The following is an 18,170-nucleotide window of genomic DNA, read 5'->3' as shown; positions in this document are numbered from 1 at the left end:
TTCTTCACACAAAAATCTGTGATGTCACTATCTATGTTTCTCCATTATCTGAGTGAAGCACCTTGATATTTTTCCCTATCACATTCTCAACTAAAGCCTTAAACTCCTTGAAGCGATCGAAGACCCCATCCTTGGTATTCAAAAAATAGATACAGGTTTCCTAGAATGATCATCAATAAAGGTGTCAAAATACTCGTATCCCATGAGAGATGTAGTGGACATAGGGCCACAAATGTCTAAGTCTATAAGTTGTAACACACCATTTGATTTGTTGTCACTCCTTGGGAATGTGGCCTTAGCATACTTCCCAAGTATGCACCCCTTGCACATGTCATCACGTTTCGTGCCTAATTTTGGAACACCTATCACTGTCTCCCTGAGTATCCTAAGTACTCCATGGTGTAAATGTCCCATCCTCCTATGCCATAACTCATTTAGGTCTTTGCCACTGTTACTGTTATTGATAACTAGTGCCATTGGAGAGTCGAATTGCCACTTGTACATTCTATTGCTTCGTACCCCAATCTGTTTTACCTTCTTCCAGTTCTGGTGTTTGATGAACACCTTCTCCCCTACAAAGTGGACATCATATCCCTTATCCTTTTAATGGGATATTGAAATCAGGTTCATACCTAATCCTGGCACATGCAATACATCTGTAACGCTGGTGCTTGCTCCTGACTCCCTCTCTACATCAATGTTACCCCTCCCTACCGAAGTACATTTCGTCCTATTTCCCATTGTTATCTGGAAGTCCATTTTCTCCTCATTATAATTGGAGAAATTAAAATATTCTCTAACTCCTGTCATGTGAGGCCACAATTAGTAGTTGGAGATCCATTGAGACCCCTTTGTGGTGCCTCGACTGGATCTTGGGTCCCCACAGATCGAAATGAGGTGGATTGAAGGCCAACCCTTAGATCATGCACTGGACATGCTTTTACACCACCTTGGACAACTCATCACCCTTGGACATGACACTTGGAGCACCTACATTGGATGATGTCAGCCTTAGAGAGCATATGACTCACGTGTGGGATAATTAGGGCATATTTCATAAAGTTACTGGGTTGGCTTGTAACCCAAGCATGTTTTAGCATCAAACTTGTTGTAGGTGCTTTCATTAGGCTAATTATTAGTCCTACTCATATAAATAGAGGAGAGGCTCATTGTGTTAGATCATCATCACTTGTGACATATTTTGACCCTCTTAGAGATTTGAATTTCAACCTTCTTGGATTGTTGTGGAAATGTGATTCTATGGTGTATTTTGCTACTTGGAGCTGTTTCTTTGGCATTAGAGACGTTACTTTGGATGAATAAAGAATTATACATACATTTTATCTTGTAAGTAAGCCTTGGATTTGATAAATATAAATTTTTTATTCTTGTGTCTGATTTATGGAATGACTTGTTATCTAGGGTTTCTATTGTGCTAGTTTTCATTGAAAATCATTGTATGTAATCTAGACAATGACATTATGTGCGTTACTCATTGGTAGAATGTGAATGGCAATCCCCTCGGTGTATCTTTAAACTAGCTCTCCCAAGTGATTTTGATCCCTCACAAAAGTAATAGTCAGGGTTTTGAGTTGGCTTCAAAATTCCCTTGCTCCTTACCAAGACTTGGCATATTTTTCACTCCCTAGGCTCCATCATCCCAAGGACTAGGCACTAGCCTTGTCACCTTGTTGATCACCTTAAAAATTATCCATAAAACTCATTTCTCTATTTCCTATCTGAATTTTGACCCCCTTAAGGTCAAGCCCCTAGCCAGGGCTAGGGCACAAATTGACCTAGTGTGGAAAATTTGGCTTGTGGAAGGATTCAACATTGGAAGTAGTATTGATTGCCTCAAAATCAACTCCTTTTAGTGGCCAATCCATCCAATGTAAGGCTAAATTCTCTTTCTCGAGGTAGATTTTGCCTTAGGAAACCCTAGCTTTCCCTAGGCTTCAACTTGGGAGCTTGTTGAAGGCTTCTTTCTCCATTCATTGCTAGTTCTCATTGCTTGGAAGCTTTTTCTTGGCCTCTTGAGTCTATTTTAATCCATCTGGCTTGCTATCTCTGAAGCCCTAGATCATTTGTGCCCTAAATAGGCCTTATTATAGGGTGCAAATTGCCTTTTCACACTTGTTGAGCCTTGTCCTTAGAAAGAGTTATCCTCTATAAGCTTTCCTTGTCACCTTAATCGTTGAACTTGACATACCCTTAGGTGACCTATACAAAGGGAAGCCTCCCAAGTAGTGAAAGTCCACAAAAGAGTAGGGGTAGTGGCTGTGGATATAGTGGGCCATACCTCATTATTGCCCCTTGGTTTAGTTTTTGCCTTTTCGGTTTACCCCTTATAAGACCTACTAGATTTTGAGGCAACAAGGACTATAAAGGGTACATATTTGCAGGTATCATATAGTTTTAGAGGGAGTCAACAGGTTTCGGTGTGAAAAATTTTCTCGTAAATATTGGGTTACTCCTAGGTGTTTACCCTATGCTTGAGGTGCTTCATGAGATGTGTGGTACATATTGTATGTTCAAGATGGATTGGCATTTGAGAGGTAATCCTTGATGGGATTTACAAAGTTGAGATAGCTTGCTGAGTGGATGCTTGATCTCAAATGGTTGCGGCTTAGTGTAAGTGTGGATTGGAGATGGCTCAAGGATACTTGTGGCTTCGATAATATTCCTGCAGGGGTAACTAACCTAGTGGAGTACATTGCTTAGGAGGGTCGATGGAGTTCATGGAGGCTTGCGATGGAGGGATGTGGACTTTCTTTGCACAACTACATCATCTTCAAGCCATCATTGTGCATGACATCAACTTGGAGCATGACGTACGTACTTTATAGTGTAGTGTCTCACTTGTGTTGGCCTACAAGTGCTCACTGTAGGTTGCTTGTAAGGGCTAAGGTGCACATTGTATTGTTGTCCTCCCTTACCTATAATATATGTAGAGGAAGGAGAGAGTCTTCCCATTCATATATGTTCATTCATTCACTTGTATTCACTCTAGCAATGAGATGTGACCTAGAGCAAAGTACATACTAACCTCTCTTTTTATCTCTATACTTTTTGCATGTGCTTAATCTCTTTCTTGTTTTGTTAGGGTTTATGGGTCTTCTTGGAGTATCTTGGAGGCATGGGGTTAGGATTTATCCCCGAGAGATTGGAGATTAGAGTTTTGTGATAAAACCCTAAGGTGGAATTTTGAATAAGAAGAGGAGAGGATGCCTTGCCTTGATGCTTAGAGGATGTGTTGGAGTGATTCTTGCACATTGAATCTTCTTGGTTTCTAGGGTTTTGTTGATTTGCCCTAGCTAGGGTTTGTAGAGTTGGAAGGATTTGTACTAGCTTTGAGAGAAGGCTATGGTATGTACATGTACTTTATCTTGAGCATAGTAATGAAGCTTTTAACTGTCCAAAACTTGTGCATTTCCCAGATTTGATTTTCAGTTATATATGTTATTATGTTCTTTATGTGTTATTATTTACAGCCATATATGTCTTGCTGATATGATATAAGTAAAGGGCGATTGTTAAGTGATTTGACATTTAAGTGAAGAATATAAGAGGCTGATTTTGTTGCTGTCATATTGCCGTAAAAAGGTATTTTTAGATCTGGCTATTGGCTGATAATTTGACCTAAATGGGCTGAAAGTTGAAACTTATCCATCTGGTTTGGTATCTTTACTTGTTGTGTTGTTAGGAAGTTTGTGCTGTTTGAAAATGAAACATTGTGCTCTTTCCATTACTCTTTTGTACCTTGTTTTACAGCAGCCCTAAGACTGAAAATTCACAAGGCTAAAATCCAAGAAACCTTCTAGGTTGAAGGTGAAAGTTCTGTTTTGCACATAAATTTGAATTTCGATAATTTTACACATCCTCTATGATAATTGATTAAAGAAAAAAAATGCATGGTGGGTGCTCAAAGGCTCGATATGGTTTCTATGACCTTAATCATAATAATTGGAGACAAGACTCCATTGAACTTTGGTTTAGCTATACTAATTTTCGCAAAGGGGTTGAGAGAATTTACTAGTGGTTGGACAAGGCCTAGGAAGTCGGTTTGTCCATATGGGTAAAACCACCACTCTTTTTGACCATCAACTCATTTGGTTTTTTTTTTGATGGGGGGTTTTCTTTGGGTGACATTGCACAGAATGGTGTGGAATCTCATTACTTTTCCATGTGAGGTTATCAGTTGGCCTGCCTTAAGGGTGATGCTATTTCTCACACTGTAATTTTATTGTGTGGGTATGGACAACAAATAACCAAAATTTGGTGGGGTCACAACTGTGAATGGCCTTCAAAGAGACTTACAATGGACCCACTATAATCAGAACAAGCAAGCTTGAGCTGCAAAACTATGCCATTTATCGGGGTTAAATAATACTTACCAAGCAAGAGGTGTTCAATTGCATGCTCAGCTAGATGTTGGAAATACTGAGAGGGGAGAGTGGGGGGTGAATCAATATTTCAATTTACAATTGTTATTTTACCAGTTAAGATCTCTTAAAAATAGAACACAAAATGAACAACACAAGAATAATTTTATTAACAATAATGACGAGAACTCCAATCCTCTTTACAACGAATCAAGTACAATGATAGTTCAAGGCTCCAACCCTAGATGAAGACTCCAATCTTCAAATCAACCAGGCTCCTAATTGTATGGTGCCAAGCTCCAACTTGGTCTTCTGGAGGACTCCAATCCTCTCAATGATTCAGGCTCCAACCTGGTATTCCTCAAGTCTCCAACCCTGTGGGAGGACTCCAACCCTTACAATCTGCTTCAATTCTTCAAAGTGGCGTTAGTGCTGCTTCAGGGCTTCCAATATATATTATTCAACAAGTCCTGATAATACCTCCAAGTCACCTTCAACAATGGTTTATGTATAGCTCTAATACTGCCCAAAATTCAATACTTCTTCACTGTCCAATACTGTCCAAAATTCAATGTTTCTTCACTGTCAATACTTCCACAGTTCAAGGTTGCTCCAAAAGTTTGCTTTGTCCAATTATCACAAAGTCTCCAACAATCCATGGTCTGTAGCCAGAACAACCTCCACAGGTCTGAAGTTATTCTGCACTGGTCCAATTTTTAGTCACCTACAGGTCTGAAGTGTTCTTGCTTGCTACATGTCCAATTATTTGAGACTTCCCCCACATATCTGAGCTATACTGAGGCTTACACAGGTCCGAAGTTCCACAAACAGAACTGATGCTTGTAGCAGGTCTGAACTTAGGTTGTTTCCACAAGTCTGAGATTAGTATGACAGATCTGAACTTCTGAATTCTTACCACAGATCCGAGTTACTTTAATATTGCAGGTCGGAGAATGTAGCTACTCTTCAGGTCCGTGAGTACTATATTTCCTCAAACACAGGTCTAAGTTGGTGCAGGTCCAGGCTTTACTCCTGTTCTAAACAAACCACAGAAGGTTCACCAAAATGCCAAACGTTAGAAGTCCTTGCTTTCTTATTTGAGTTCTTCTTCCTTCCCTTGATTCAAATCCCCCTTCACTTCGTTCTAACCAAGTTGAATCACTGCCTCAGATGTCTGAATGCTCTTCACTGTGATTGATGTTCTGAAATGGGAGTGTTCGACCTTATATTTATATTTGTTTCAACCTAGAGTGAAGGGTTATGCCGGTTGGGAGAAGCTGACCTTAGAGCCGACCTGTTCAAAATGTATTAAATTTTCTTTTTATTACATTTTTAAGGAGCCGACCTGTGGTTTTTCATCCTTGCACATTGGGTTTCTTCCAAGCAGCTAGGGCATTAAGGAACAAAACATCTTTGTCACATATACTGCAATAGCCTTTAAGGGAACAAAACATATATGACTTCTGTGACATCATTTGATTCTGCCCAAGTTATTAGGACACAAACACTGTAAGTAGCCAGTTTAACATCTAATCAACAGATATTCATGATTTGTCACTTCCCATGGAACCAAGTTGCTTGACCTCTTGTCCAACTCTGCCATGACTGCAAGTTCTTGCTTTTTATGTTGTTTTGTAATTGTATTCGTAGTCATAGAACCGATCTGTTCGAATGCTACCTTCAATAGTTCATCTGGGTCAAATGCATGATGTGTTGTATTATGCAAGATGCTAATAACATCCCCAATGTTTTGAGTAGCTAAGAACTTGTCCTCTTTCGATCTTGAAAATAACTAATGCTACTTGGAATAGAACTTTGGCACAAGGGCATCTTTAGCACTTAGGGTTTTATCCATGCATAAACATCTAGGTAAAGGGCTTCAGTTACATTCTTCATTTAGTGCATATCTAAGGTTTTATCGTATGAATGGACAATGCTAGGGCATAGACCTAGGGTTTCTTCTATGCACATAGGGTTTTCAGGATCTTCAACAATGCTAGGTCTTCAATGATGCTAGGGTCATCATTGACATCAATGACAACTTTATCCAACACTACATTGGATCCAAATGGGGAGAAGGCTACTAAGGTGTTCTTTAAAGCATTAGTTACTAAGGAGGTTGGGTATTATATTTCTGCCTTGAGGATAACCATGGGTTGTTTGATTAATTAGATGGAAATTGAGCAGGAATTTGTGGAACATTACATTATAGTATTCCAATCCCAAGGGATGTTGTTCGAACACCAAGAAGCTATCTAAAATTTCCTTGGCATTATCCCTTGGAAGCTCTTAGAAGAGTAAAAGTGAGCATGTGGGTAACCTTGTCACTTTATAAGCTAATTGCAGCCCTTCATGAATGGTTGATGATAAGGCCCTTGGCTAGGATGGATTTTCTTGTGAATTCTACACGGCCACTTATGAGATTGTTGGGCCAAACCTTTTATAAGTTTACAAGGAAGCCTTGTGTAATCGTTTCTTGGGGGTAGGTATTAACCAAGGCTTAATTTGTTTTTGGGACAGGCTCATAAAAATTCATACATATTAAACACTAGAAGCACTAAAAGCTACACACACATGAATGCAAATAAATGCCATGAGACATCAAAATTTTGGTATGCCATTCATGAAATTCGAAATAAAGCCAAAATGAGAGTGATAATTAATATGAGCAAACACAATGGCATTAGGTATTACTAGGAACAACAACAATGCCATGTGCCTTATTTGCTTGAGAATGGTTGATATATTGCTCTGATACCACATCCTATGGTCGAGAATGTATTATGTGGACTTTCACATAGAATATATCTAAGATTCTACAATAAATAAAATAAGGTATTTTTCCATTCTTGGTGAAATTAGTTCTTATTAAAATCACTCTTTGTTTAACGTAGTGTTAGTTTTGGAGCCACATTGTCATGCCCCTAGAGCACTCCTTGAGTTAAGGCGCGTCAAGGCCCTCTAAGCGTGCAACATTGGCAAGGTTCCTCGCAATGATAGTGACCAACTTATGAGTACTTGACTCTCAGACTATGCCTCTAGCACTTATATTTCTATTCATGTCTTAGATATATTATGCGTGCATAATCCAACATGCAATCATAACACAAGTATAATGCCCAGCCTCAATTTACATCCATCACATGTGCAAAGAGTCTAATCATCATATTAACATCATCATCATGCTACAATAAATTGTCACAATATGCAATATAACAATGCTCACAATAAATGGTACACCAATATATGGAAGAGGGGACCATTGGTTTTCTTGCAAATATTATTATAAATGCTTCATAAATGAAATACAATGCTTCGAAAATCCAAGAGGTAGACCCTCGACCTACTCCCCCAAAATACAAGAAGGAAAGGCCCTTCGGTTTCCCTAAAACCGATCTCCAAATTTCAACACAACTTGAGCTATCCGATCTACCCTAACCTTTGTTCACGGTATGGAGTCCTCAACAGACACCACACGACTGTCATACAATAGTAGAGGCCGCAACCTACTCGTCCCAAATGTTGCAAACAAGAGTCCAAAATTCAATTGCTATCTCCCTTCACATGGTGCACAAATCCTCTCCCAAATCTCTGCTTGGTTCGGTTCAACTCTCACTCTACCCGCAAGGGTATAGCGAACCGTTATGCGGTTCTGCTCCTAATATGCAAAATAGACCTACAACTGCAGTGTTTCAGACCCTACGCAATTCGTTTTGCTACTCCATGTACTTTGCAACACACTCAAACTTGCTTCCTTCTCCCCTCTAGCTCGCTCCACGGTTGGTTTATTTATATGCATCGCATGGGCATGCGAAGAGATGCGTTTAACCCAATCGACGCGTCTCTTTGGTTTGCCAACCTTTCACATCCTCAAGTCGACTCGTCCATATGTATGCCTACCCCATCATCTCATGAAGCCGACTCGTCTCCTCTCATGTCATCACCATGTGGCCACTTGGTTCACACAATAAAGCCAACTTGGCCCATCACATGGGAAACCTCAAATTTGGGTGAGTGCTCAATACTTGAGCTGACTCATCCCTATCTTGTCTAATTGCACTTGGGCGCGCTTGTCTTGTTATGGGTGTGCTTATCTTAACTCGCTCGATTAAGAAACCTTGAAATATTGCGCAATCGCCACAAATCGTGCGAAACTAGTCTCATCTTGCAACTTGTCTTGTCTGCCTTGTGGCATGTGTGAGTTCTCCTGTTTGAGGGCTTGACATCCTCCCCCACTCCAAAGATGTTGTGGTCCTCGACAACAATCCCCTCGACAACCCATCCATCACCAAGAAGTCTGTCTATCATACTGACATCCCATGCCATCGAACAACCTCCCATCAAACTACTTGAACATGAGAAGATAGAGAAGGATAGCTCCTCTCAGTCCAACATCCTTAACAAAGATACTCCAATGTACCTCCTTTATACGTAACATCAAAACATCCAAGTTTCCTCCTCTCTCATCCAAAAAACACACACGATGTAGAAGAAATTCCATCTTTGACATACATCCTTGGTTGTAGAAGTAGATTCCCATATACACATCTTTGCGCACTGAGCTCCCCCATCTCTCAGACTAATAGGGTAGCTAATCCAATTGTCACGCATGATCAATGAGAATGTATGTCGTCATGCAAGAGAACACCTCTGCCACATCTCTCTGTCATAGGTTTGAACTGATCCACACCACATATTCACACAGTCACACATAAGATATCGCAAATGATGTCCTCCTACTAGACATCCACATATATTATGCTTCTCCTGCCAAGGCACCATACACATATCCAAGTGCAACCTCTCTTGCCAAGGCCCTTGTGGTGGTGCACCACCCCTCCTGTTGAGGCAACCTCTCATCCACACTCAAGGCTCTACTGAGATAAGAAGGCTCGGAAGTCACCTCCCTGACTTGGAGCAACCAAGGTATCTGACTGATGCCTCATCTTCAAGAATCTTTGCAGTCCCTTAATATCTGTCCTCAAACATCCCAACTTTGCAAGCCGTTGATCTGGCAAATGAAAATCATATATCCCGATCTCATATCTGCAATAGTCCACAATTTGCGAGTGTAGGCTTTCACAATTTGAATTCATATTGGTTGTTGCTGCTTTTGGAATAACTGTGAAATAAGTGTGGACGTTCCACACTCATTTAGTAGTTCTTCCAGAAGCAACAACAATCGATATGAATAGTCCACAATATTTGTAGGATCTCTATCATCCCCCTTTGCACCTCCAACAACATCCTTGGAAGAAGCACATGGGCCTCCAAGAACTCTGGCATAACATTGTTGATGAAGACACGCGGATGAAGAGTCCTGGCACAACTCTAGATTGGGAGAAGATCTCTCTTCTCCTACCCAACCTCCAAACTAACTCACATTGTCAAAAGATGCTCGTGTAATCAAATCCATAAGCTCTCTGTCCTGTTGATCATGAGATAGGGATGCTCCCATCTCAGGCACTTGCAATTGAGGATCTCTCTCATACAACACAACTGCGAACAACCTTGAACAATACTCCGAACAACTCTTCTTGACCTCTCAGTCCTCCCGCAAATATTATTATAAATGCTTCATAAATAAAATACAATGCTGCAAAAATCCAATAGGTAGACCCTCGCCCTAATCCCTCAAAATACAACAAGAAAAACCTTTTGGTTTCCCCAAAACCAATCCCCAAATTTGAACACAACCTAAGCTATTTGATCCAACCTATCTTTTGTTCATGGTATGGAGTCCTCGACATACACCACATGATTGTCATACAGTAATAGAGGCTGCAACCTGCTTGTCCCAAATGCTGCAAAAAAGAGTGCAAAATTCGGCTGCTATTTCCCTTCACACGATGCACAAATCCTTTCCTAAACCTTGGTTCAATTAAGTTTGGTTCTCACTCTACCCACAAAGGTTGAGCGAACCCTTATGTGGTTCTGCGCCCACTATGTGAAATAGACTTACAGTTGCGGTATTTCAGGCCCCACGCACTTTGTCTTGCTACTCCACATACTTTGTAACACACTCAAGCTTGCTTCCTTCTCCCCTCCAACTTGCTCCGTGGTTGGTTTATTTTATATGCATCGCATGGGCATGCGAAGGGGCACGTTTGACCCAATCAATGAATCTCTTCTGTTCTCTGACCTTTCACATCCTCGACCTGACTCGCCCATATGTACATTGATCCTATCATCTCATGAAGCTGACTCGTCGCCTCTCGTGTGATCACCATGTGGCAACTTGGTTAACACGACGAAGCTAAATCGCCCCATTGCATGGGAAACCCCAAATTTGGGCGATTAGTCAACACTTGAGCCGACTCATCTCGTTGCACTCGAGCGTGCTCGTCTCATTCGTCACAACTCGAGCTTGCTCGTCTCAACTGCAACTTGAAAGTGAGCATGCTTGTCTCAACTCGCTTGGTTAAGAAACCCCGAAATGTTGCACAATTGTCGCAAATCATGCTAAGCTTGTCTCGCCTTGTGACTCATCTCGTCCAACTCATGGTGTGCGCAAGTGCTCATGTGTGAGGCCCTGACACACATTTCTTAATGCAATGAGTCAAAATTTGGTAATTTGATGTTTGTTGTTTCACTGAACATTATCTTGGAACCTTAATGCCACCTTGTCAGTTTGTAAACTAAAAAGACTTGGATCAAGCAATTTAAAATGTTAATGTGGAAAGGAAATGAATGGTCATGGCATAAATCTCTGGATCCAATCCATACATTACCTAACAAACTTTGGGATTACATAGTAAATTTGCTAAAGGTTCATGATATTTCATGAAAGACAAATTATTATATTGGGGTCCACTAATGAGTCATGACCAAAAACAATCAGTTGGACTGGTATCTACACTTGTGCTAAATCAATAGGAGACAATGTAAAGGGTCTTCTCAGTTAGTAAGTCCTTAAATATATAAATATAAGGGAGGCAGTTAAGAAATGTGACCAGCATGAATGATTACGATTATCAAATATCTTTCCGAGAAGTTACCATGGTAGTTTATAGTTATTGATCGTATTTTAGGATATATAAACAAGGAAATACCTATGTAGGATCAACATTTATTACTCGATAGTTTATTTTTAGTATCTTAGATTCTTAGTTATTCTGGATGATCTTTTGAAGTGTTTTTTAAGTTTTCGTTTTTCCTTGTGATTTTTATTTTTAAAGTTGTCCAATAGACCATTGGATATGCACTAGGTGTATCCAGCTGCATCCTGATTGTGCCTTTTCCATATCTAGATCTGGATATGTATGGTTGCATATCTACTGCATATACAAGCGGTTCCTAAGCTTGATACATGGAACAAGGTATCTGGGGCCTTGCCCTTGAATATCCAGTAACATATATATAATTTGTTTGGGGGATAATCCCTTGTTACAGGGGATGTTCTCTGATTTATGTAGTCTTCAGTTAGGGACAGCCCTCAGCAGGTCAGGGTATATCCTGGCAGCTGTGTATGTTTCTGTTCCCATCAAAACATGTTCCTGTCTAGGGAACCTGTACCACTAAGCAGGGATGTGTCTCCTTGTAACATAGAATAGGACTATGAAGAGTATACCAATGTTCCTTAGACACAATGTTAAAAAGTAACACTATTGAAAACAATCTCCAAAAATGAACATCGGATATAATTTATGGATGAATATGAGCAATAGCTAATCCATAAGGCAGAGGTACGTTCTCTGGATACCAAAACTCCCAGCAACTTTAACCTGAGACATGATGAGTCCACTAATTTCCTGATAAGATGCATAATTTTGGAGAGCATTGATATGTTGGTATCCAAATTCAAACTTGTCTCTGGTCCTTCTTTGTGTGGACTCTTTTATTCACGAGGGTGGGACAGAGAGCTGAAGTAGTGGTATCTTTCCTTACATTACAAATGATACATTTTAACATTCCCATATATGTACAGCCTTGGTGGCATCCGAATAAGTAAATTTGAAGCAAAACTTCCTACAGACAAACTGCCTACTGATTCTGTCTTAGAGTCTTTGGCTTCAAGTAAGCAGCAGCCTTTGCATTTATATCAGTTCGTTTTTAATCCCTAAATCCATGAACTATATGAACTGGTTCTATGCTAACGAGTAACAATAAGCTTTCCTTTATCAGGTTCAAAACCAGCATAGAAGCCTAAGCTGACTGACTCTTCTGTCTTACCAACCTGAGGTCTCAACCAAAGATCTAAATTTTACTTCATTGTTGGGAATGCAAGTAAACGCACCCCCTCGCCCCCCCCCAAACCCATGACAAGGAAACAAGACAAACTGTATCACAGAAATTGCCACCTGTCCTGCAGTACCAAGATTCAAAATGAGACCAATTAAATTACACAAATCATGACCTACCTTGGCACTGCCATGATTCTTCCTCCTTGTTCCATTGAACTGAGTTCTCCAAAGTGTTGATTTTCAAGGTTCTATGCTGTCCAAATCACTTCTAACAATTTATTCTTTCCGTAGCAATCACTTTTTCCAATTAATTTCAATCACCCAATGACAGTAAGCAATTATAGATAGAACAATAAACAATATGCACAATAGAAGACAGCCAAGATCAAATGAGACACCGAGATTTAGGTCAAAGACCAGGGAAAATCTCCAAAGGGGGAAAAGCAAACCAGATTCTTCTTCTCTTAGATGTTCATCAAATTTTCAGCAGATATACATAGTCCAAGTACACCCAACAATTAGTCAAAGGTCAAAGCCTTGAATTTCAAGTCAACCAATCCAATATGAGAGAAAGTCAAATCTGGTCAAAGAACTAGTCTGCAATTTTCGGTCCTGTTCAAAGTCAAATTCAACAGCTGTCAACACATCCCTAACCAGTCCAAAGACAACAGTCAAATCAGCTCCAAACAGTTTGGTCAAAGCAGCAAAGAATTTGGCCTTCCTTGCTTAGTGAAACCTAGTCAAAACAGTAATCTGCCCACAAATTCTGGTCAAAGTCAAAGTTAACCTGTGGAAACCCTAGCTTCAGATCTGTGGTCAATGCTGGTAAAAGTGCCCAGAAAAGTTCGGTCAACATCCCAGTCAAATCATCCTCACAAAACAGATCCAAAAGCAGTCAAGCAAAGTCAAAATCTCCCCAAGCCAACGCTGGTCGAACAGAAGTCAAACTTGGTCAACAGAATTCTCTCTTCGTCTCACACATGTGAACTTGGACCCTGCAATTTCAGATCAGATCGAACCAAATGAAGAAGATGTGTTGAGTGATGAGGTGCCTCCAAGTGAAGTCGAGCATGGTCTATTTCTATGTGGTTTAGGTGGATGAATTTTTCCTTTAGGATGACATGTACTTTTTGAGGTGACTTGAATCCACATTAAAAATAATATTTTCCCATGTGCAAATTTAATTTTTTCAAGGGCAAGTGGGGTCTCCTTAGGGTTTGCTGGGGTTCCCAATGGGGAATTGCTCCCTCACCTGCCAATTTTTCAACAGTTCTCGTGGGTGGGTATCCACAGCTGAATCCAAAATTAGTAGATTGATAGGTGCAATGTTAGAGTAGATTGGAATTAAGAAAGCGTCAAAGTCCTAAGCATTCATCACTCAACTGCTTCTATCTGGTATTTGCTCGCATGTCATTCCTCAAAAGTTATGCAGAAGAGTTGCGAACCATGAAGAGTTGCTTAACTATGTATTTTGCATTTACGGTTGTTCATTCACAAAAATAATCCTTTTCCTGGTGTTTTATACAGATTGAAGAATTATGTAATGGCTAGCAAATCAGTCTACAGATTGGTTTGCCTCTTGCATCAAAAAATAAATCATCTCAAAAAACAAAACATCTCAACAACTGACCAATATTATTCAGGTCCATGCACATTCCTGTACAATTCTCAACTGTACCTCCTTTACAAAGGGACAAACCAGAAATAGATGTTTAGTTGATTCTCTGCCTTTTGTTACAGAAGGCATGTCTTCAATAGTCATGCCATGCTGCCTTAATCAATTTGTCGTGAGTAGTCTCCCATTGCATCACTGGGGTGATGTCTTTAGCAAAAGTAGGTGCGTCCAAACCTTGTTCTCCTCATTTACTTCTAGCTATCCTTGTAATACTTTTGCTTCCAAGGAGACCTGTAATCAATTGAACTTAACCACATCCTGCACCCACCCTGTCAAGTCTTTAGTGATAGGGTTTGTAGGCAAAATTAACTACCAAGAACATGAGTTTTTTGGTATGTAGGCTGCAATTTATCTAAAAACTTCCAGTCCTGCATGCTTTCCCAGCATCACATGGTTCCTGAATTGGTGGCCGAGTGTAGCAGGCAAGTAATGTCTATGCTCTTGAAGTAAAGCCTCCATTAATTTTGTCATCCCTTCCAAGTGCGAGAAGATTTTTCCACACCATCAGTGACTTGAAAATCTACCCTGTCACCAGTTCCTATAGGCAAAATTAAGTACCAAGAACAAGATTTTTTTGGTACGTAGGCTGCAATTTATTTAAAAAGTTCCAGTCAGGCATGCTTTTCCAGCACCACATGGTTCCTGAATTGGTGGCTGAGTGTAGCAGGCAATTAATGCCTATGCTCTTGTAGTAAAGCCTCCATTAATTTTGTTATCCCTTCCAAGTGAAGATTTTTCCACACCATCAGTGGCTTAAAAAATCTACCCTGTCACCAGTTCCTAACAAAATGAGACAATTCTTGTGTTTTCTATGATTTATATTGAAAAAAATGTTCAAGACCAATCTTTTGGAATGCAAGGAATGGTAGTGCTTGGTTGCAAATTTGTATTCAAATTCGTTGCAAAATAAAATGTTAGAGAGCTATGTGCTGTTAGTTTGTATATCCTTTTACTATTTAGTTTTTGGGTGGTTACTTGTGCACATTGTAGGTTTTCTGATAAACTTTCACTGTTTCAGGTTATTCCCTTCCAAAGAGGATCTGCATGGGAGCAGCCGCCTCCAGATCTAGCTTCATACTTGTTTAAAAGTCGAATTGTCTATTTGGGAATGTCACTTGTTCCAGCCGTAACAGAATTAATTATGGCAGAATTACTCTATCTGCAGTATGATGACCCTGAGAAACCAGTCTACATGTATATCAATTCGACAGGTACTACAAAGGTTAGTTTACTATTTTAAATTTTTACAGACTTATCACAACTAACTTTTATTATGATATTCTTCTGCTGCATACAGTTTTTGGCCAAGACCTTTAACCATTTGTACTTGGTATTAAAGAAAATTTGTGTGGATATTTGTTTTGTTAGTACTTTTTGTTTGCTGCACACATCTTAGAACTAAGACCATTATTCATTGTCAAGAAGCAGTCATGGCAATTTTTATCAATTAAATAATTAAATGATTGGGATTAAACGGGCTGTTCAGCTATCAGATACCTGGTGATTTATAACATGTATAGGCAAGTTTGTATGCTAGAGTTGGGTTTTTCTTATTGAGATTGTTTTTCCTATATGTATTAAGAAGATTGTAATTCACTCTTATCATTAACTTTATCCATTATTTATGTCTTTGGCAATGATTATGTTTCCATGCGTTGCAATACATTCCCCACAAAGTCTAATATTTTCCTTTCTATGAGAATACTTCTGGGACAAACTTGTAAAACTGTATCAAATGATATGTTATGGTTATATTCTACTGATGCATTGATACTCTGCAAATATCTTTTATCCATTGACATCAGGTAATAGCAATGTTATCAGTTAATGAATTAGTCATTGTGATTAAATTATTTCTTTGACTCTCAAATATTATTGGGCTAGTGTGCATGTTGGAACTGATGGTACTTATTGACTGTATTGCAATTCACTGCAATCATTATGCTTTTGCATATTCTATGTCTTTGTCAACTATCACTTTTATCCCACTGCAATGAATTACCTTCAATGGTGAATATTTTGTGTAGTTCTATGGATTATTTAGCAATGTTTAATCCTAGACAATGTAGTCTTACAAATTGAGAATAAAAGTTTTTGCTTGAATAGAGTTTGACTCTGACATTTTGTTAAAAATCAGGGGAAATATTGGAAGATCACTAATGCCCTGATTAACAATGCTATGAGTGTTTCTATTCTAACTGAGTAGAACATGCAAGTATATGAAAGAAAATACGGAAGTTGTTGAATGTAACATACACAAACAAATATTCAATTGGGTCTAACTTGATTGTTGAGAGAGGAGAAGCTGTTATCCTCTCCACTCAGGTTCAAATCCTACTTGTGACCTTTTCACTCTTTGTGAGCTGATTATTGATTGGGATTCTTTGTGAGCTAATTGTTGATTGGGATTCTTTGTGAGCTAATTGTTGATTGAGGCTGGCAAGGTACTGGCAATTTTGTTCCCGCTTATAAGCTGGAGGGAGGGAACATGGCAACACTGAAAAAACAGACAAAATGTACAAATGTACATCACATACTAATATATAAAAATAATTAAATCACAAAGGGTCGTAACCCCTCAACCTCGTGATCAGTCAATGAGTATGTATACCGTCACAGGAGCTCTTGTAATTTAGCATATTTATTATTACAAATAAATATTTTATCCTATATGGATTTCTTGCCCACTCCTATTTGGATTGGATGATTATCTAGTTATCTAACATGGTTGTTTGTAACAGTGGTATCAGAATCTGTCTGATCCTGGCCTTTGGCCACATATATTTTCAGAACCAATCTGGAACAGGCTTTGGCCATTTTATCTTAACCATAAAAAAAGAAAAAAAGAAAAAGAAAAACAACCAAAAAAAAACCAAAACTGGTGAGCAGTACTGGAAGATTATTCTGCTGCCAAGTATCTAAAGTGCCCAAACTCTCTGTTTACTAACTGTTGCTTAAGAACCAGTGAAGAAAGAGACATCCATCAAACATGAATGCGTGAGCATGAGTGCATAACAATGTTGCAAAAGCCGGACCTGGGAAATAAATCGGCAAGGGTTCGAAAATTGAAAAAGTTGTAAAAATCAGGAGAAAATCGAAAAAATCGGCAAAAACTCGGAAAAATTAAAAAAAGACTGGTTGAAAAACTTGCAATTTTGGGATTTTATTGGGAGTTTGGTAAAATTGGTGCATAAGAACCATTTCTGTTGTGGTCATGGGAAAAAAAGAATAACAGAGACAGAGTCACCATCCCAAGACATTTAATGATTGGACAGCAAAGCTGTGTGTTTCGTCTGAGTTCTTATGGAGAACTACCTCTACTGATAGTGTTAGGAATCCACCTAACAGATGTGAAGCCATTTATGTCCGTTTAATTAATAGTGATGGTTAGAATATTCAGGCAGAAAGGTTAGTCCAAATGTTGCGACCTTAATAATCCACCATCTGGGAGAAATCATATGCACTGTCATGGAGATTAATTTATGTTTGAATGATATACTATAAGACTTAAGTCCCAACTTTAATAATCTACCATCCGTATTGCTGTATAAGGTGGATCAAGAAGATAAAGTAAGATTACATTGTTGAAGTGTTATAAAGTCCAATATCATTATAATAAGGGGATACCGATAGTATAGTGGATAAGGTTACTTTTGGAGAAGTGCGAGCTATTAAAGGTTGAAGGCATGAGGTATTTTTTTGGTCTTAGATTCAAGTTGAACTTCAATTTGATTAAACAAGGGGTGGCATTAAAAAATAAAATAAAAATGAAAGAGGTTGGATCCCAAGTGCCACTTTAATTGATTAAAAGAAGGGAGGAAAATTAAAGCAATTTTTTAAAGGTATAAGTGGCGAGTTTCCATTAAATTACAAGGGACAATTTCGAGTAGCTAAGGGATACCAATAAAACTTAAATCTATGATGCAGGAA

At 39.1% G+C, this 18,170-nt stretch overlaps 1 protein-coding gene across 1 annotated transcript in view; it reads left to right on the top strand.

Moving 5' to 3' along the window:
- Positions 1–18,170, top strand: part of CLPR4 (CLP protease R subunit 4) — a 240,182-nt gene that overhangs the window by 28,729 nt on the left and 193,283 nt on the right. The window contains exon 2 of the mRNA XM_089432953.1: positions 15,259–15,462. Within this exon, the coding sequence (XP_089289079.1) occupies positions 15,259–15,462 (204 nt within the window). The remainder of the gene's footprint in view (positions 1–15,258; positions 15,463–18,170) is intronic.

The sequence above is a fragment of the Pinus tabuliformis genome, chromosome 5_1 (genome assembly GCF_031772625.1).
Source record: "Pinus tabuliformis cultivar Carrire ecotype Pingquan chromosome 5_1, CPIR1, whole genome shotgun sequence".
Taxonomy (NCBI): Eukaryota; Viridiplantae; Streptophyta; class Pinopsida; order Pinales; family Pinaceae; genus Pinus; species Pinus tabuliformis.
This window is presented reverse-complemented; position numbering and strand designations above follow the sequence as displayed.